Source organism: Trichosurus vulpecula, chromosome 2, assembly GCF_011100635.1.
Source record: "Trichosurus vulpecula isolate mTriVul1 chromosome 2, mTriVul1.pri, whole genome shotgun sequence".
Taxonomy (NCBI): Eukaryota; Metazoa; Chordata; class Mammalia; order Diprotodontia; family Phalangeridae; genus Trichosurus; species Trichosurus vulpecula.
In genome coordinates this window covers 218,783,341-218,805,965 of record NC_050574.1, presented here as the reverse complement: position 1 = coordinate 218,805,965, position 22,625 = coordinate 218,783,341, and the positions used below count along the sequence as shown (strand labels likewise).

General features: G+C 33.4%; 1 protein-coding gene across 1 annotated transcript in view; it reads left to right on the top strand.

Annotated features, from left to right (window-relative positions):
* The window catches only part of TTC21B (tetratricopeptide repeat domain 21B), a 105,415-nt gene that overhangs the window by 21,475 nt on the left and 61,315 nt on the right, over positions 1-22,625 (top strand). The window contains exons 7-13 of the mRNA XM_036746749.1: positions 174-258; positions 4,983-5,081; positions 6,234-6,426; positions 12,837-12,934; positions 13,293-13,493; positions 20,068-20,197; positions 21,759-21,916. Of these exons, the coding sequence (XP_036602644.1) occupies positions 174-258; positions 4,983-5,081; positions 6,234-6,426; positions 12,837-12,934; positions 13,293-13,493; positions 20,068-20,197; positions 21,759-21,916 (964 nt within the window). The remainder of the gene's footprint in view (positions 1-173; positions 259-4,982; positions 5,082-6,233; positions 6,427-12,836; positions 12,935-13,292; positions 13,494-20,067; positions 20,198-21,758; positions 21,917-22,625) is intronic.

The window sequence follows — 22,625 nt, the reverse complement described above, 5'->3', positions numbered from 1 at the left end:
AAGGTGATGTATATGTAGAACCTATATCAGATTACATGCCATCTTGGGCAGGGGCAGGGGGAAGAAAGGGAGGGGGAAAAATTTGGAACTCAAAAACTTGTGAAACTGAGTGTTGTACACTAAAAAAAAAATTATTAATTAAAAAAAATAATGATTGGAATATTTTCCTACAGGTTACTTCAGCAAGATAATCAAAATGTGGAAGCCCTGAGAATGCTAGCCCTTTACTATTTGTGTAGGGAGGGAAATATACAAGAGGTAAGTATCTTAAAGTACTTAATATTCCTAGATACCAAGGCATTAAACATTGATGCCTCTCATTGCAATCTATGCAATTTAACCTTATGTGTTAAATGAACTTTGAATAGCCTCCTAAATGATTTCCTTCTGGTTTCTTCCCTCTCTAATTTATATCTTCCATGCAGCTGCCAAATTAATATTAATACAAATCTTTCAGTAATGAAACCCAGTTGGATGGCACATCATCATCATTATCATCATCATCAATAAGAAATATCAGTCAGCTTTATCTCAAATGTATCATCCAACAGAAGACATGAAATATCTATTATCAAATCACCAAAACATTAAAAACCAGCAACCCCTTCAAATATAGGATAGTTATTTATACACTTCATATAAAGCCTTCACAGTACACATCAATAACATAATCTATAAAAACAAAAAAACAATGTACTGGCTAAGTAACAAAAAGAATTTGCCAAAAAATTAGTGGTGTAAAGTGTGACCTATTATCAGTTATTATTATTGAAAAAAGTAGCCTCAAAATGCTATATAATAATTATGCTACCTTCATTGATTCTTTTAAAGTGCTGTAACATTTATACTGCCGTTTCTGATTATTGTAAAGCCTTTACCTCATTTTTTCATAGTTTATTTATATATTGCAAACATAAAAATAGACCCATTTATTGAAAATGCAAGTTTGTGATGTCCTTTGGAAAACCATTCTCTATTTAAAATACGCAATGAGTACAGTAACGTCAAGAATAATTCATAGAAAATGTGCAGTTTTCCATGGGGACAGTTTAAGCCCATTATGGTTCTGCTTAGCTTTAAATCTGTTAATGCTTTTCCTAAATAAAACTAAATAGATTTCCAAATTAAAGAGGAAGTATAACCAAAGTATATTATCGTTTTATAATAAGAGATCTATGTGAATGATATCAATCTATATAGCTAACTCTAAAAACTCTTTAAACAGATCTATTATCTCATAGAATCTTTCTCCAATAATATAAAAATATCATTTGGATTCATTGGGATGAAATTCTCAATGCACACAAATAAATGACATAGATTCTTTGCTTGAATCTGGAGTTCATATTGAATCATTAAATAAAGGTGATACCTACAAATACATTAGTCTCCACCCAAGACACATTGAGGATGAAGATATTGAAGAGAAGGCTGTGGCTAAAGAAAATCTAACTTATTGGCACTCTGAAATCCAAGCTGAAAGGAAGAACACATTTAAAGCAATTAATAGCTCCACAATATGAGACTTAATGTATCTCTTTAACTTTTAAATGAACTATGATAAATTTAACAAGAATTCTTATAATATTAACGAAACACAGGGCTTGTATCCCTAAGGCAGCTATAGAAAGATAAACACTTCTTTACCAAAAAAGGAGGAAGAGGACTAAGAGACATTCTTGAGCACATTGTGAAAGGGTTAAAAATGGACAGGAATACTTTTGGAATAGATAGACATCACTTCACCAAGCAGTAGCCCAGGCTGATAACAGGTACACATCATTGGATTTGTCAAATAGACCAAAGTATTTCCCTTCTAAATGGAGGCTGTGGAACAGCAAAAATCCAGTCATGGTATCAAAAGGCCCTCGATAGACAAAATGCGCATGGATTCAGCCAGTAATGTATTAACAAACATCAAATGAATAACACAATCATGCAGATTTGTTTGTGGAAATAAATGAATTTATATATTGCTAGGTTTTTAAAATAGTTTTTTTTCAACAATTAGACATCATTTTCTCCCTCAACTGAAAAAAAAGAGAAAGAACAAATCCCTGTATTGGCCATGTCTAAAAACATATGTCTGATTCTGCATATTTAGTCTATCACCTTTCTGTTAGAAGATAAGTAGCCTCCTTCATCATTGATTCTCTGGAGTCATGGTTGATTATAGCACTGATCAAGTTTCTTAATTTTTCAAAATTGTTCACTTTTACAATATTGCTGTAGTAGTATAAATTGTTCTCCTGGTCTACTCACTTCGTTCTACATCAGTTCATACAAGTCTTCCCAGGTTTTTTGAAACCATCTCTTTCAACATTTCTTATAGCATAGTAGTACTCCATTATATTCATATGTTGTACCGTAATTTGTCCAGCCATTCCTCAAATGATGGGCAGCCCATTGGTTTCCAGCTCTTTGTCACTATGAAAATTACTACTATAAATATTTTTACACATTTATAATGGTTAACAATAGCTAACATGTATATCATGCTTACTGTGTGCCAGTCACTGTGGTAAGCGCTTTACAATTATTTCATTTAATCCTCACCCTAGCGAATAGGTGCTATTATTATCCTGGTTTTATAGATGAGGAAACTGAGGCAAACAGAGGTTAAGTGATTTGCTCAGAATCACACAGATATTAAGTGTCTGCGGCCAAATTTGAACTCAGGTCTCCCTGTCTCTAGATCCAGCACTCTAGCCACTGAGCCACCAAGTACATTTAGGACCTTTTCCTCTTTCTTAGATCTGTTTTCAGTATAGGCCTAGTAGCGATATTACTGGGACAGGAATATTCACAGTTTAGTAACTTTACAATTGTAGTTCCAAATTACTTTCCAGAATTGTTGAACTAATTCATGGCTCCACCAGCAGTGCATTGCTATGCACATTTCCTCATAGCCACTCCAGCAGCTGTCATTCTCATTTTTCATCAACCTTTCCAGTCTGATAGATATGAAGTAGAACTACAGGGTTTCTTTAATTTACATTTCTGTAATTATTGGTGATTTTTAAAATTACTGTAGCTTATAGATAGCTTGGACTCCTTCCCTTGAGAACTGCCTCTTCATGTCCTGGGGAATGGCTCTTATCCTCATAAATCTGAATAGGTTCCTTACATATATTGAAAAAAAGACCTTTATCAGAGAAACTTGTTGCAAATATTTTTTTCTAGTTAAATGTTTCCTTTCCAGTTTTAACTATATTAGATTTGTTTGTGTAAAAAGTTTTGAATTTTGTATAATCAACATTTTCTGTTTTTTCTTATGTGATGCTCTAGCTCTCATTTAGTCATTGCATTGGATTTGTTTTGCAAAAACTTTAAAAATTGTATGTAATCAGAATTGTCCATTTTATTTTCTGTTGCCCATGCTATCCCTTTAGTCATGACCTCTTCCCCTAAACAAAAGGTATTTTCTTCCTTGTTTCTTTACTTTGTTTATAATGTGACCCTTTGTTATCTACATCATATATCCATTTATATCCCATCTTGGTATATGGTGCAAAGTCTAAGCTTAATTTCTGCCAGATTGCTGTCCAGTTTTTCTATCAATATTTGTCAAAAACCAAACCCTCCCCCCCAGAAACTGAGGTCTTGGGTGTTATCCAGACACTGGGTTAATAGGTTAATTTGCTCCAATATGTTGTGAGCCTAATCTGTTGCACTCATCAATCTCTATTTTTTAACCAGTACCAAAATATTTTGATGATTACTGCTTTGTAGTATATAGTTTGATACCTGGTACTGCCTGGCTCCTTTCCTTCTCTTTTTTTTAATATTTTCCTTGATATTCTTGACCTTTTCTTCTTCCAGATGAATTTTGATGTTATTTTTTCTAGTTCTATATGGTAGTCATTTGGTACTTTGTTGTGACGCTGAACAAGTAAACTAATTTAGGTAATGTCATTTTTGTTATATTAGCTTGGAGTATCCATAAACAATTAATATTTCACCTGTTTCTGTTGACAGTGTTTTGTAGTTGTATTTTTGTAGTTTTTGTGTGTATCTTGGCAAGCTGAATATTTTTAAAATAGCAATTCATGACAAGGCCATTGTCACCAGAAATGATAGAAGAGTTAGGACTCTTAATTAAGAAGCTTGAATTTAAATCATTTATAGGATTTTCTTTTAAATTTTTTTATCAAATCCATAAATTAAGGACTTATAGGTATTTTATGAACTAATCTTAGATGATAATAATAGTCAATGTATATTAGGCAAGAAAAGTAGAAACTAAGTATCACATCACTCCGGGCTTTTAAAAATTTGGCACCTGCCAAGTTTCTATCAATATATGACCTGGTGGCTAGAATTATATATCAAAATTTCTCTGTTTTTCACATATTGATAAAACAAAGCCTATTTTGAAGAAATGTCCTCAAAATATTCTGGAGAACTCAATCAATAAAGTCTACTAGAACCAGACTGTTTTCACGGATTAAACCACTGTCCACAAACTTACAAAAACTTAACATCTGTTTGTTATAATGAATGTTTGTTATCTCCACATGAAATGAAAAGAAATGCTTTCATGTTTTAGAGCTCTAGCAGAGACCAGAATCATGTGGTAAACAAGATGATATGCGTGTGATCCTTATTTTCCTGTCTGCTATTAAGGGTGTTTTCAGGGAGCCTACAGAGGGTGAACTTAGATCCTAAAACTTTTATTTAACTACAAGAAGCAGTTATTTTGTACACTTCTACAGTAGTCTAAAATATTGAATATAAAAGAACAAAGGATAACAACTTGTCTCTGTTCTGTTTCTATTGAAACCTCATCAAAAGTGAGAATGAGACTCTCATATTTAAGAGATACTGATTGCAGTGATTTTAAATGTAGCTAGTGTACATATATACATCAAACAATATGATGTGGAAATGTTTGTATATTTAATAAGTATGTATATACTTTATACATATATACAAACTTTTTGGCATATGTTTTAAAATTTGACTTTATATTTTTGTTCTAGGCTACCAACAAGCTGGGGGATTTGATTAGCATGTTAGATGCAGTGGAACCACAGAACGCTCAACTTTTTTACAACATGGCTTTAGCTTTCAGCAGAACTGTAAGAATTTAGACTTCCTTATGTTCTGAAGCAAGATGCACAAATTTTTCTTTTTCACTAAGATTTAAAAAATAGGATAATAACTACTATGTAGCAATAATTTAACACTTTTAATTTGTAAGGACAACCTTATTGACATTCTTTCCTCTTAAGGAAAAAGTATCCTTTTTGTTCAATTAAAAACGTTTATTGAATGCCTGCTGTGTCCTATCATTCTGCTAGGAGAACTGTGGGGCAGGAAGGAAAAATACGAAGATGAATGAAGTGTAGTCCTTGCTCTCAAAGAGCACACTATGATAGGGAAAAATGATATCTGAATAAATACCTGACTGTAAAAATGCATGAGTGATTTAAAGTTTTATGAACATTCCAGAAGGAAAAAATGAAATTTGGTTGACTAGCCCACAAAAGGTTCTGTGAAGGAAGCAGCATTTGTGTTGAGCCTTGAAGAATAGCTACAGTTTCAGCTAAAAAATTTTTATAGGAGAAATGATTCTTAAATACCCTCTTTGGGTTTGTTTGTGTATGTCTCTACTATAAGTTTCATGTTTGGAAAAGTTTGTGTACGAATGAGTATATTTTTACATATACATACACACACATATATATTTGCTCTATTTTTCAAAATTTTCTTTTTACTTAGCAAATTGGGGCATACTCAACTAATTCAAATTTAAAATGTTTCTTCTTTAACCACAGCCTAGTTTATTTTTTGGAAATGTTGCTAATTTTAAATGATTGTTTTTGAACCTTTGTTTAGTTTTAGAAGCACTACTTTACAGAAATTTCTTTTTTAATGACTTGGGAGGCTGTACATTTAATCTAGCAATATTGTTACTGTAAGTAACATTGTCCAATTTGGTCATGAAGATGCTGTAATAAATTTGAGGCAGCCCCCTTGGAATAAATAGTAGTTACTTTGAAGGGTAGTGCTCGTGTAAATCTATAAGTTGTGGCACGATCTAGTCTTCTTACGTCATCGGAACATGTATACTTAGGGAATTTTGTGGCTGAATGATTACAACTTGGCTAGATTCCTTATTTTTTCCTTACAACATTTTTGTGAGAGATAGATGTAAAAAATACAGTATTATTGTTTTGTGAGGCATGATATTGGTCTTCTATTACTAGCTCTTGTTTTGTTTATTTTAGTGCGGACGGAATCAACTTATCCTTCAGAAAACCCAAATGTTAGTAGAGAGAGCATTTGGTTTAACTCCTCAGGATGCAGAATTTGCTACAGAACTTGGATATCAAATGATATTACAAGGAAAAGTTAAAGAAGCACTCAAATGGTATAAAACTGCAATGACGCTTGATGAGACCAGTATGTCTGCACTAATTGGTATGACAGCACACCTCTTAACTTTTTCTTAATGTTCTCAAGGAATTATTGACTACTTAATATACCACTGAATATGCTTTAAAAAGAGCAAATGTAATACTTATATTGACAACTTAATTAATAATTTCGAAAGACTTTAAGTGCCTCCACAGAGTCCTACTCCAATACTTTATCAGGATAGGGAAGTAATCTGAATTCTCAAAGGCCTATACTAGCAAAGTGTAAATTCTAGGAGGGTCCACCATGCAGGAAGGAATTCAAGTGTACTATTAGCAAGTATGCTGTGTTTGTTTTTGGAGGGTCATCACTAGTAGGCTGTCCATTTGATGATGAAGTCTTTGGCCATGACAACTTGTGAAACAAAGAAAAATGCAAAATGGACCTTAGTCTTGGACCACCTATATTCTCTAGTGATGACAGCAGTGTGGTGAAAAAGGAGACAGAGGATGCTAAAAGGTCACAAAATTTTTTAACATCCTAGAAAGATCATTTTTGCAGTTGGTACTCTAAGATCCTTTTCCAGTAACCAATGAGTACATGTATTGTTTGAGAAAATCATATGAATCTTGGCATCAGCACTACAAATGAAAACAGAAGACAGAAGGGTGCTGTAGCTAAATGGAAGGATGGCTCACAGTTTCTTTGAAGAAGCATAGAAAAAAATGGGTAGAATTGGTTTTGCCATGCACAGTTTTTTATTGTAGTATTTGATTTGCAAAAAGATCATCATGAAAATAATTTTATTTCATGAGTCAACATGTATGGGAGGAAGAGGTAGAAAAATTAAATGAAAAACCTAATCAGCAGATACCTGTTGACTTCATACCAAAGTGGGACTAGTTAGAATAATGAAAATTGTATTAGAAAACTTGGTTCAGGCATAAGGAATAAGAGAAGCCAAAGTTTTTTTGTAGACTGCATAGAAGCCTTACAGCAGCGCATCATGGGCTCACTCTTTGAGAACATAATCTGAAGACATGGAACAGAGCGAGCACCAGCCAATATCATTAAAAGTCATTATCATTGATTGTATCTTTTCAGAGAAGAAATGATCCCTTATTGATGTGTCATTAATTCAACAATAATTTAAGTGATGCTGGGTTTGGAATTTAAAACTACAAAGCAGTCTGTGCTTTTGCTTTCAAAGAGTTTATAATGAGGAAGTAACATACACTGATAGGGAGATAGGCAATAGAGGATTATTCCTAAATCAACTATCTGCCTATTATAGTCAGACCACTGACTTGTTTGAGCAAAGATCAAAATTAATAAAAAAAATTTGAAGAATAACAGTGAGAAAAAATATGTTGTGTAATTAAAATAATTCCTACGGATTTATTTGAACAAATTGTTGACAATTAAAAGGGAGAAATGGATGGAAGAAGATGTATTAACACCAATTAGAATGATTTCATACAATTGTTTAACTGATATTGATTCAGTAAGCATTTATTAAGTTCCTGTTGGTACAAGGCATTGTGCTGGGCACTATGGATAAAAGAAAAAAAATGAAGCCATCTCTGCTCTCAAGGAGTTTATATTCCATTGGGAACAAAAACATGTACACAAAAAATTAAATGTAAATTCATGCAAAGTAAATACAAAGTAATTGTTGGAGGCAGGGTATTAGAAGTTGGGGGAAAACAGGTTCACCTCATAGGAAGTCTGCCTTGAAAGAAGCCAGGATTTCCTTGAGACGGAGATGAGGAGAACATGGTGGATGAGGTGTGCAGAGACACCAAGATGAGAGATGGAGTATCCTATGTGGAGAACAGCAAATAGACTAGTCTGACTGGAACATAGAGTGAAGGGAGGAGTCTAAGGTGCATTAAGCCTGAAACTGCTGGCTGGAGCAAGATTGTGAAGGACTTTCAGATCTAAGCATAGGTATTTTTATTGTATCCTAAAGACAAAAGGGAGCAACTTTCCGTTCTTGAGCAAGGTAGCGATGTGGTCAGACCTGTGATTTAGAAATATCAGTTTTGCACATTTGTGGAAAATGGATTAGAGAGGGGACTGTATACAAAGAAACTAATCAGGAGGCTATTACAATAAATAAATGACCAAAGAGAAAGAGGGCTGGACTTGAAATTGGTTAACCTGGCATCAAATCCTATCTCTGCTACCAATAACCCGTATGACATTGAATAAACCATTTCTTTCCCCACCATTAGGCCTCAGTTTCCCCAGCTGCACAATAAGGCTATTTAATCTAGGTGATTGGCAAAATTCTTTCTTCCATCTCTAACATAAAATAATGAATCATATAGTCTTGGTGTCTAGTTTCCATATCGGTAAAATAGAAATGTGAGCTATTAAGCTTTCTTTCCTATTCAAGTGACTAGAAACAAATGGAGCTTGAAATGCATCTTAGTGAGAAAATGTTTGACTTACTTGCCAAAGAGAAATTTGACAGCCAAAGATAAGACTGTTTTAGAATATAAACTCATTTCTAAAATCCTATTAAGAAGGATAGTGAAAGACTAAACGTAAAAACCAGTTTACCAAAAAAAAAAAGTTTTCCTGAGAGCAATTAAGGATAAAACTAGAAGACTGTCAAACAGGAAATACAAAAAAGAGTTGCATTTTGTAACTTTTATAACATTTTATAACCTTTGAACTACAGTCCTGAATGTGCTTATAAAAGAAGCGAAAATAGCACCGAAGATGAGAAAAGCAACTAGACTAGAAAAGTTTACACAGATGAAGTCAGTGAATTGATTCACAAGTTACTTGAAGAAGAAGACAGCAAAGGTCTGGGAAAAGAAATCTTAGAAAATGGTGTCCAAAGGAGCAATTACCAGCTCATATTCTTAAATTCCTATCTAATTTTATTAATTAGAATAATCTACATATGTTTTGGAGACATATTTGATCACCCTTTATTAGAAGTAGGTAGTAAGACTTTCACAGGTGATATCAGTAGGTTATATCTTTATCATCATGCAGTTGACTGAAAGATACAGAGATTACAGGCTGCCACAGTGCTTATTGTTAGTTGGGTAAAAAATTGCTTATTATTAGTTGAGTGTGAAAAAAAAATTGGTTCTGTAGAGTAAAATACTGCCTTAAAGAGTTTCTTCCAGCAGTACATCTCTCATGAATGTCAAAATCATATATGATTTATTAAGTGATACAACAAAGATAACCTTATTCAACCCTCTGATCTTTAATATTAAATGATACAGAAAATAATGGTATATGTCTATATATGCTTATCAAAGTATATCTCTAACATTCTTATTTAAGGAGGAAGGTCCTCCAGATGGTCCTATTTGCAAATGATATCAAGCCCGAGAACAGAGAACCTCCTAATTGAAGTTTATAATCACTTGTTTGCTTTAAAAATATTAATAAACATTTTTATTTGTTTATATACATACACACATGTACATACATTTGCACACAGGATTTTTTGAAGTGGTTAGACAGAGAATGTCTTTTGTCCCAACTATGATATTCAATTGAATCAATCTATATAATTTATATAGATTATATATAACCTTGGCCAGACACTGAAAATGAACGGAGGCAATCTGAGGTTGGAATAAGAGGATGAGAAACAATTGGATTGCCTTTGAGAAGTTGAACTGGTTTTTTTTTTCAGTGATCCAAATCTTCTCCCTGGAAAAATGGGTCATCTTTTTTAACACATGTTACTTTAATGAGTATTTAACAAGGAATTAATGTATTACAAAGGTGAAGCAGTATAAAGTTGTGATTAGATAAATGTATAAGGTAAAAATAGACTGGTTACATAATTAGAGAAAAACTTTTCCATTAGTATCCTTAAAGCCTCAAGAGAAAGTGAGGAAGGCCCCTGGGATGTTGAAGGGGACCCCTGTGTCAAACTTATGAAAAGACAAGGACAAGAGTTAGCAAGACATGGTTAGATTGTGAACTCTATCATTGGAAGAAATAGCTATGTCAAGGAAACATCACAGATCCATTTGAGTATTTCAGCATATTAAAAAACCTTTGATGTTTTCCATATTAGAAATGTCTATAACTTCCCAAAATGCAATTATTAGTTCTTGATTTGTATTAAGAAAAATTCTGTGTTTTGCATTTCGGGTACAAGCCTTCCAGGGACAGATCTTATTAAATAATTTTAATTCTTCGGGTACAAGCTTTCCAGGGACAGATTTATTAGATAATTTTAATTCTAAGTATCTCTGCCGATAGAGAAAATCCAGAGGGACAGAAATCCATCATGCCTTTGCAAATCTCTCAAACCAAATCCATTTTTTCTATACAATTTATTGTATTCTCCCAAAAAAGACAGAATTTCACAGTAAGAAAACAGTAACAAAGTTCAGGTAATGACCCTGATCCATTAAAAAACAATATCAGAACTTTTGGTGGACCCTGATAACTGTTTTCCTCAAACCATCTAATCTCACTTTAATTACTCCCTTTGAGGATTCTGTTTCCCACCCTTTAAAAATAAGGTGAGCTCCAGAGATATTTCTGTTAACTGAATTATTAAGAGTTGTTCATTTTGATAGTCTGATCATTACTCTAACCACTATCCTGGTCTGATCAGGCCTCTTCATTTAGAAACTGGTTAGGTAGGCCTTTTGATAAGAATGATGTAAAAAGATTTCAGTACCATAAATTGTTTCAGGGTAGTTAAAGAAAGACTAATATATGTCAAAATTACATATAATTCACTGAATAACACAACAACAGAGATGACCTTGTCCAACACTTTAATCTTTAATAGTAAGTGATATGGAATGCAAGGTCATATGTCTGTATATGCTTTTCAAATGACATCAGACTAAGGTGCTAAAGGACTTCAGACTAAAGTAAAATATTATTTTGTCGTATTTTGCCAAAAAGAGGAAATGGGGTGGGCAGTGTCTTATTACTTAGTAGCTGCCACAAAAGTAAATGGTATATACCTTGAGATACTAGAATACTTCATAAAGAGTAGAATATAATTCTTTGAAAATTAGATTGTAAAGACATTATGTTTGGAGAAGATAATATTTTATTAACTTATATACTGAATGAGAGATGCAATGAATGTTTAAATACATTTAAGGATTTTACAAACAGTGTTTTTTCCCCCAGGATATTGCACAGTGTTTTTTCCAAGTGTATGGAAAATTACTAATACATATAAAGCCCTGACAATAAGTAGAGGCACTTTACTCAGTACTACTAAAATTGGTAGGGAACTTTGATCACAGTCACAAATTTGTTTAAAGATATGGAACTGCTTTTTTTTTTCCTTACCAAAATTCCATAAGGTTTTCTAAATATTTATGAACAATGCATAGAAACAGATCTCCACACTTTTGTCTCCAGGTGTTGCTAATTAGGTTATTTTTTAAAGAGAAACAGAATGACTTTGGAATCTGGAAGATCTGTATTCAAGTACTGGTTCTGATATATGATAATTGTGTGACCATCAGTAAATCACATACCTTCCAGTGTCTCTAGACAAAACTCTTAAGAGTAGATAATGATATGCTTGTAAATGTTTAACAACCAGCTGGGAGCAGGGTAGGGAGAAGTGGGGGGAAAAAGAAATATACCCATGACATGCTTTTAAATTCAGTCTGTATTATGAATGATTTCTTTATTGCTTTCTTAAGTCTAAACAGTCAACAAAACAATAAGTCAAGCCCTAACGTATAACATTTGATGATTTCTGAAGTATAAATCTCACGCTGAAATTTTAACCACCTAGAGGCAATAAGAGTAGACTTTTTAGTACACCCCTGATTATGGACAAGTTGCTAATCTGTATTGATAGGGGGAGTTTTCTTCATCAGAAGTTCACCCACATTGATAGAATCACAGGTCCAGAACAAAGTAGCAGTATTGAACTAATAGAAAAATGTAATAGTTTGGAATAGCTTTCTTTCTGTTTTAATTTTTTTAAATGTTTCTTCCCTCTTTTTCTCTCTTCTACCTAACCAACAGGAGATAATTTTGGGAGGCGATTACGTAGAATAGAAGTCATGTGTGGGCATACATTTGCAAGTTTCCTTACATGTACTCCTCTACATCCAAGTCACTTTAGTTGAAAGAAACTTTCCATTTTTATATGATAGTTGATGGGAAAATAGAATTATAGGCATGTATAGCATGTATAGCTATGGTCTCTATCTGTGATGTGGCTTTTCTTTCAGACTACTTCAAGGAACCAAGTATGGCCAGAGTTTGTTCCCTATTTTGTCAATTCTGTAAATTCTAAATTCTGTTCTATAAAATTTGAATTGCGTGTACATTGGAGTGGAAAGTCGATGATATTTATTTTATTATTTTTCACCTAATCTTCTAATTACTTATAATTAAACAGCAAAGGACATTTTAAAATGATGTTGTTTGGGTTAACTTCATTTTGTTGCTATTACTAAAATGATATTTAGTTTGAATACTCTTCCCTTTTATAGGAATTATTCGATGTCAGCTGATAGAAGGGCATTTACAGGATGCAGATCATCAACTTGAATTCCTTAATGAAATTCAGCAGTCCATTGGGAAGTCTGCAGTAAGATATTTTATTTCAGTTTGTTGTTGTTGTTGTTGTTGTTGTTGTCATCATTTCTGTTGTGTTTGTCTGTCATTCTCCAAGAGGACCATGACATTTCAGCTTGTAATTGACAATGCAAAACAAATACAAAACTTAAAATCAAACTTTCTATCTAGCAAAGATAGCATTTTATCAATGTATAATAGTTTTTTAATATCAAACAAGTTTTTTATTTACCTAAATGAAAAATTAGATATGAGTGAAAGATTTTTAAGTTCACATATGGAAGCTAATGATTACGTTACACTTCAGTAGCATTTTATGTGTTTTTTCAGATCTCAATCAAGTTTCTAAACAAAACTACTTATTCTTTTAGGAACTGACATATTTGCATTCAGTACTAGCCATGAAGAAACATAAACGACAAGAAGAGGTTATTAATTTGTTAAATGATGTCCTGGATACACATTTCTCTAACTTGCAAACCTTACCTCTTGGTGTACAATACTTTGAAAAGTTAAATCCTGACTTTTTATTAGAAATTATAACAGAGTATCTGAATTTCTGTCCAGCTCAGGTAAGTAATATCGGTTCTTTTCTTTTTGATTACTCAACTGAAACTTTGTAAATGCCATAAAGAGTATCTAACCTACTTAAATCTATATAATTCATAATAAAGCTGAGCCCTAGTATCAGAAGTAATATAAAACATATAGCACTGAGTAGATGGTGCTTTCCACTCAAGCTATTGGGAAAATCTCTCTACAGTCTCAGCAGTTAACAGGAAGTCCACTGACTTCTATGTTATAGTGGTGGTGGTAACCCCAGGAACAAAGAATTTAGAAGGGCCTTAACAGTGCTTCAACAGCAGTACTTTTGGGAACATACAGAATGAGTGATAAGACTACCACTGAGGCTTCGGACTTTATATTTATAGGCTACATATAAACTGAATGCCCATTGTGTACTGAAATTATTTCTAATTAACTATTTGTCTTATATTTTAAGCCCCATAAGAGCAGGGACTGAGATTTTTTTTTAACCTTGTATCTCCTGTACCTAGCACAACACACTATATATAAGAATTGAATTTAATGCAGACTTTAAAATTTTAATTCCAAAATGCCCAACATGTAACGTGGTTAGTATACTCTGAACTCATTATCCCAGAGCCAGGCAGGATGCATCACTTAATCTGGGTTCAAGAGTAGGGTTTGAGGTCATTAAAAAAGAAATTATTGTAAATCTGGGAGTGGTTTTAAGTTTTATTGGTTATGTGAGAAGTAGGGTAATGGGGTAAAGTAGAAATCTTATGAACTCATACTTTTACTTGAACTAAACAAAAGAGTATTGAACACACACAATTTAGTGTAGAGATTAGTAAATTTAAGAGGAACACAAGTGGGCAGTGGGAAAATGGGGTCTAAGAAGGATGGTAGAAAGAAAGAAGAATAGTCATGAGTGAAATTCTAGCTTTGGTGTATAACAAAGGAGTATTAAAAGAGAAAGTGTAGTTTAGAATACACTTGTACTAGAAAGAACTAGCACTCAGTCTGATCTGGTTGAAAAGAAGATAATAGACGATTTCACTCATAGGTTACCAGTTTTGATCATATTCATTTTCTTTCATCATGTTCTTTGTAATTAGGGGTCAGGTGGAATTAATGGTTAGAAAAAATAATAATCATGTCTGTGAATGTAAATGGGATAAACTTACTCATAAAATAAAAGAGGTTAGCACATGGATCAGAAAGGAGATAGCATACTGTTTCCTAGAAACATATTTGAAATGTAAAGATTGACACAGTTACAGTGAGGTGTTGGAACGGGATTATATCATGTCTCAAGTGAATTCAGAAAAGCAAAGCTGGCAATCAAAGTCTCAGACAAGAGATAGGGACAGGTACTAGACCCATGATTTCATTAGTATTGGGAATGCCCAAATGCAATGCAAGTTAATCACTTCTTTGCAACTTATAGTCTTAGTAAAATGCTTAGAACAGTAAGAGATTAAATTAATTTCCCAGAGTCTCACAGCTGGGATGACTCAGGCAGGAATTGACACAAAAATAGAAATTCTGGAAATCAATGAAGAGATAAAATTGAAAATGAAAAAAAAACAGTTGGTAAAAAGAGCAGCTTTAAAAAATATATATACGTGCTAGTGAATACCACTATTAGCTAATTTGATTTTTAAAAGAGGAAATCCAAATTATCATGCTTAAAAAGGAAAAAGGAAAATTTGTATTAGATGTAAGTGAAATGAAGGAAATTGCTAGAACCTGTTTTTCCCAATTTTATGTCCAAAACACTGATGATATTAAATGGTCTAATACTTACAATTATATAATTTCAATAACCCAGTCATAGAAAAAGAAACTGAATAAACCATAAAGAAATGTCCAAAGGAAAAGACCCAGAACCAGATAAACAAGTACACTAATAGAGTTCACTTGTTTATCTGGTTCAAGCTTTCAAAAACCAATTAAGTCCAATATATAATAAATTATTTGTAAACAAAAAAACTATTATGCTGTTTCTATGAGAGAAGTATGGTCTTGATGAGTAAACCAAGAAGAGATAAAGAAAATTGTAGACTAATTTCATATATAACAGTGCAAAAATACAACAAAATATTAAAAAAAAAAGATTCCACAGTGTGGCCAGAGTTGATTTATACATACAGAGGAAGTTCAATATTAGGAAAACTATAAACCTAATAAGCTATTTTAATTATAAAAACTGACATGGCTGTGAAAAATCAATAGACTTATCAGTAGAAACAGAAAAAGGTTTTGACAAAATATAATACTATTTTTGTTTTATAAATTCATAAAAATATAGGAATAGTTGGACCTTTTCTTTATATGATAAATGCTATCTAAAAACAAAAGTTAACTATTTTTAAAGGAAAAATACTAAAGGCCTTTTCAGTAAGATCAGGAGTATTATTACCACTATTACTTGAAATAGTTCTAGAAATTCAATAGCAATAAGAAAAGAAAAGGAACTGAGAAAATAAAAACAGAAGAAAAAAATTATCACTTGAATTGAATTTGACAATTGAAATTGTCAGATTATATTTTACTTATAAATCATCTAAACATTCAACTAAAAATTAATTGAAAAACAATTAGTGTAATATGACAAAACTACCTAAATTAATTTACAGATGCAATGCCCTGGCAATCACACTACCATAGGGTTATTTTAGATAACTAAACAAAAATAATAACAAAATGAATGTGAAGAAACAAATGGTCAAGGATCTCAAAGGAAATCATGAGGGGGGGAAAAAGTATGAAGGAAGGGACCTAGCAGTACCAGATCTCATATGAGGATACATAGCAGTAATAATTTTTTAAATTTGTATTACAATTAAAAAAAACAGAAAAATTGATCAATGAAACAGAAAGAGGTTAGATACATAAGACCCAGTATCATAGTGTTCAAATCAACCGCCAAAAACCAATTACTGGGGAAGGCCTTTCACCATTCATCAAAAACTTCGGGGAGAATTAGACTTAGACCAACCTATCAGCCATTACCTTCAACCAAGGTATTCTTTGCTGCAGGCTAACTAGGTACTACACCATATCGCATCTCTGTACGAATAAGAATTTATAGGTTCATAGAAACTGAGAAGATTTTTATATATTGATGCATAGAATGAAGTGAGAAGTACAAGGAGAATAATTGATATCATGTCTAGAACATTTTAAAGGGAAACAACTGCTGGTTTTAAGAACTTTGGTAAGAAAGAAAAAGAGCATCATTGAAACAAATATCCACTGAAGAGAGAGTAGAAGGAAGTTCAGAAGGTCATAGGCAAACAAAGCAGGGCAATGTTTTAAATCAAGTTAAACTTAATATGTACTTTAGAAAGCAAGTCAGTAGTTGATAAACATTTATTAAGCTCCTACTGGGCATTGTGCTAAGCACTAGGGATACAAATAAAGACAATCCTTGAAGGGGGTTAGGGATGATGATGGAGAGTTCCAGAAAAGTCCAAAAGCAGCATAGCTGGTGAGCAATAGAGAGAAAAATCTGTGTTGCTCCCCCTCTTTAAATAGAGGCCCTGGGGCCCATGGCCTTGCCCTGAGTGAGAGGGTCAGAGGCTACTGATGAGATGTGAGGACCAGGCAGATTCAGTCTTGCAGCATGCTGAGTTTCCTGAAGAAGGAAGGCATGATGGAGAGATCCAATAGTCAAAAAGCAATGCAGATGGAGAGAAATGAGGATTCATATATAATCTTTTTTAATGTTTTTTTGGTATATGGAAATGTTTATGTTGGTTAATGTTCATTAAATTCATAATAAGAATTTTTTAAAAGTAAAGGCATGGGGATAGGATTGACTATTTGATTTGATTAAAATAGTGTGTGATCCAACTAGTACAGAAATAGTCCAGCCTTGTTCAGTTCTGAGAACCACATTTTAGGAAAGATATTGATGAACCTCTAGAAGAGACCAACCAGAATAGTGAAAGGACTTAAAGTCATGTCATATAAAGCTCCATAGAAGGAACTGTTGATGTTTACATGAAAAGTTAAGGCCACTATGGTGAGAAGGGGAGGAATGATAGCTGTCTTAGAACACTTGAAGGGCTAACATGTAGAAAAAGGATTAGACCTGTAATGTTTGGTGTCCCAGTGGTCGTTAGTAAGAATAGTGGTTGGAAGGAGCAAAGAAGCAAGCGCAGGCTTGATGGAAGAAAAAATTTGCTAAAAGTGAGCAGTTATTCCAAGAGTAGAATGGACCTCCTTGGAAGACAAGTGGGTTCCCCTCTCACTGAAATCTTGAGTTAGAGACTTGACTTGTGCATTACTTTATTGATGGGATTCTTGTTCAGATATGGGTTCAGGTATGGACCATATAGCCTCTGAGGTCCCTTATAACTGAAATTCTGTGAATATATCCCTTTAAAGGGAATACTTATTGTATTTTGACTAGATTTTATATGTCTTAAAAATCCTAGTTGCAGTTTAAGCTTTAATAGCTTATTATTACTAAGCTTATTATTATTAAGGCTTAAATGGTACGAAGACTTTTGGCATAGTACATTAAATACAGATTTGGTTTGAATGTTTTCTTAAATGTAGTATATATTACTATTGATCAATCATTAAACATTTATTAAGTACTTACTATTTGCTAGCTACTGTGTTTAAGTACTGAGGGTACAAAAAGAGTCCCAAGACAGTCCCTGCTCTCTTTACAATCTAATGAGGCAGACAACATGCAAATAAATATATACAAAGCAAACTATATACAGGATAAATAGGAAATAATTAACAGAGGGAAGGTACTATAATTAAGAGGGGTTAGGGAAGGTTTCCTGTAGAAGGTGGAATTTTACTTGAGAGTTCAGTTGGAGCAGAAGAGGGAGAGCACTCTAGGCAGGGGGGCCAGCCAGAGAGAATGTCCAGAGCATGTTTATGGAGCAGTCAGATGGAGAGTGTCATTAGATCGAAGAATACATGTTGAGAAGTAAAGTTTAAGAAGACTAGACAGGTAGGAGGAAGCCAGGTTCTGAAGGGCCTTGAATGCCAAACAGATGTGGCAATAGGAAGCCATTGGAGTTTATTGAGTGGGGGTAGACCTGATTGGACCTGTGTTTTAGAAAAAGCACATTTGTGACTGAATGGATTGGGAAGCAACTTGAGGCAGGAAGCCCCACCTACACGCTATTGCAATAAATCCAAGTGTGAGGTGATGAGGGCTTGTATTAGAGCAGTGACAGTGTCAGAGGAGAAAGGGGGGACATGTTAGAGAGATGTTGCAGAGGTGAAGTCAACAGATCTTGGCAACAGCTTAGACATGGTGGGGGAGTGGGGGGAAGTGAGAGATAGGGAGGAATTCAGATGATTCCTAGGTTGGGAGCCTGAGGAACTGTGAGGATGGTATTACCCTCTTGCAGCTCTTCTTAAATTGTGGGTTGCAACCCCATATGGGGTCATGATCCACAAAGAAATGCTGAAGGGGAAGCCCTGCTCTACAATAAATGGGGAAGGTAGGAGGTGGGAAAGCAATAAGAGGAAAAACAATGAGTTCTGTTTTGAACACAGTGAGTTTAAGATGTCTACTGGGCATCTCATTCAAGATATAATTAATTTCAAAATATTAGATGGCCATACAAAAAGATAAAATAACACCCATAGCAAAAATTAGGGAAACACCTCCAGGATGGAAAGTAAACTTCATTTCAGACACAGTGGACTATTAACATATATAGTGTATTCTACCTTCCATTCTCTATAAAGACTAAAAGCTTCTGATTTCTTTTAAAATTAATCTTCATGGCACCTCTGAAGAACAGCTGTGTTGGTTAACTCATATTTTAAGCTCTTTAACACTTGCAACGTACTTTCCTCACAACAACTCTTTGAAGTAGGTAGTATGAGAATTATTATCCGTCTTTACTCATGAAGAAACTTAGACAACGAGAGAGAAGTCATTTGCCCATGATCACCTAGCTGGCAATTGGTTGAGGCTGGATTCAATCCTGTGTCTTCCAGCTCTAAGTCTAGCACTATACCACAGGAAAATAGCTAAGAATAAGAAAAATCTTTTAATCTAAGACTGTGTTGAGGTTAGCAATCTGAGATTTTAGATTCAGGTTGCTTCAATTTAAATTAGTTGTCAATATTTCCTAGACATCCTTATCCAGTTATTCAACAAATTCCTTGTATAAAGCCATACTTTATGCAATTATGTTAACTAAGTAGAAACTGGTTCACATAACATCTTTATGGAATTGGGGGGCCAAATAAGTGACAGCATTGAACCAAAAGCAGTATTTGAATCTCTATAAGAATATTTTGTGAAAATGTTGGATTAAAATGAAAGGTAGTGTTGATTATGTATAGAAGACTGGCCTCAGAGTCAGGATGATCTAGGTTTATGTCTCACCTAACACACTGGCTTTGTGAACCTAAGTAGATCACTGAACCTTTCAGTCAGTATCCCAGGCAAGGCTCTAAGACTATATCATGGATCTGTGTTAGTAGAATTCTCCATCTGTATCTCACTACAATGAGGAAATCATTCTGAACCCTCCCCCCGCCAAAAAAAAATCCCCAACTACATTGAGGAAAAACTGTTATGAAATCATGGTAAAAGGTAATAATCTAATTTGTTTTTATTGTTAGCCTGCAAGTCCTGGACAGCCACCTTCTCCGCTTCTCAGACATTGTGCCTCAGTCTTGGAGACTATTGTAAGAACTGTACCAGGTCTTCTGCAAGCTTTTTTCTTAATTGCAAAAGTAAAGTATTTGTCAGGTAATGTATGTCTTTAAAATTAAACTTCTTTTAAGTAATATTTTGCTCATTATGCTATTGACAAAGTGAGCGTTTAAATGGTTAAATAAACAAATTATATGGTAATCCTTCATGTGAATATATGTATGTATATTTGATTCAAATTAAAGTAGTGCAGTATTTCTTCTCTTGGATTATTCTTAATATTTTATTAAATGATGTTAATCATTGACCATCAAATAGACTCTTGGAAAAACACAATCATATCAAACTAGAGACCATTAAGGCTGGATTATTATTTCAAATTCAGGACAGTTGTGACCACAAGCATTGTTTTCTAAAGATTTGGAATGGATTAAGTAGTCACCTTCTTTGACTAGCTTTTTACATTCTGAAGATAATACAGTTATTACAGAATATGTAGGTATAAGTATAAGCGTAGGTTCATTTAATATGTCTTTTAATGCTCCTGTATGTTTGGATGCTAAATAAAAATTAATGAGCCCTGAAAAGCCAATAGGGAAGAAATTAGTTATAAGGAGCTTACCATCTAATCCAATAATTTTTATTTTGTGGAGAAGGAAGAGCACTGGACTGTGAATCAGGAGTCCTGATTTCAAATCCCAGCTCTATCACTACTAAAGTAGCTCAGTGGTATACTGCAAGTCACATTACTTCTTTGGGTGTCCATTTTCTCTTCTGTACAAGTGAAAGGGTTTTCAATAAATTAGTGTTTTCCAATGCAAATGGAAAGTTTTAAATTTCAGCAAATTTTCAGTACTGTTTAAATTTCTGTCTTCACAGTGATTTTAAATTACATACTCCTTTGACCAAACTTAGAAAAATTCATTTTGAAATCCCTAGACTAGATGCTAAAATCCCTTCTAGGGTTCACTCCCTCATTTTTTATTCAGTTCAATTATAGAGTTATTGGATGATGATATTTTCATTGAACTACTTTTGTATGATAAAACTGAGGATTTATGTTACTATGGTTAATTTATTTAGTATTTTTCTTTATTCTAAGAATTAATATAAATTAATCAGAGCCTAATGATACCTCATTTAATAAGTTTTCTGAGAATCAAGCTTATTTAATTAAAATAGCCATATTACATGGGTACCATTACTACCCTCCAAAAAAACAAAAACCTTCACATGTGCTCCAGCTAAAGGAGCATTGAGTACAGCTATGCAGGCAAATATCTTCATAAACTGTTCATTTATCAACAGGGTCAATACTAGAGAAAATTGTTTGTCTTAAGTATCTCTTGATTCATAGGATTATCACCAATCTGTTACCTTCAGGCCAAACTCTAACCTTCTTCCTTTATCAGAACTGAAAAGAAGCTGATGATAGTTATTTAGGTTTATCTTTTAACTAACACGAATTAAATATATAGTTTTATAATGATGAACTCTAGAGCAAAGCTAACCAACCTGTGGCTTTGTCTTTGTGAGAACTAAAAGAACTAACCATTCAGAGATACACTTGAGGTAGCAGTTGTCTCCTATAGAAATATCTCTAACCACTTAATTGCTTGAATTATGGTTTACTTTGATATTTTGTTTGCATTATTAGGTGATATCGAGGCATCCCATAATAACCTAAAGCATTGCCTGAAACACAATCCTTCCTATGCAGATGCTCATCTTCTCATGGCTCAGGTTTATTTGTCTCAAGATAATTTTAAATTGTGCTCTCAATCTCTTGAACTTTGTCTGAGTTATAGTTTTGAGGTAAGTTCTCCAGACTTAAATGGATAAAACTACTACTCTCCATGTAACTTAAATAAATTTTTAAGGATTAATTAATTTTTTCACTTTAAATTTTTTTCATTTATAATTTAAATTTACTTTATACATCTTATTTTAGGGTGAAATGAGAGCTGTTAAAATTTTTCAGACCTTGTAAACCATAGAAAAATGGTGACAAATACTATCACTGTTTGTATATTGACTGAGAAATTTTGAATTATGGTGTGATGTACTTTGTAGAATACTATCATAACTTAGTGCTAGCTTGTCATTTTGAACATCATCATATGGCTTAAGGTGTAGGTATGCTATATTTTTATCTTGGTTATTTATGCATAATTATCCTCCAGCATTGTGTCCTCTTGGCATTGAAAACGAAGTTCAGGTTCTTCTTAAATTAATTTCAAAGGAAAAAGCTACCTTCATCATGTACCTATGCAGGGATTCCAGAATCTTCTAGTAATAGTGACTTATAGAATCATAAACATTTTGGTAAAGCCTCAAAGTTACAGATAGGGAGTGCAATATGTGCTATGTCATAGGGCAACCGAAAGGTCTCTCACATCCTCACTCGTCTAAATGGTAGAGCTTCTTTTTCATTATTCTTAGCGTCTTCTTCAGAGGCCTTCTTTTATCTCAGTATTGTCTGAGTTATTCCTCTGTATACTTACCTTCTTAGGGGTCTTTGCAG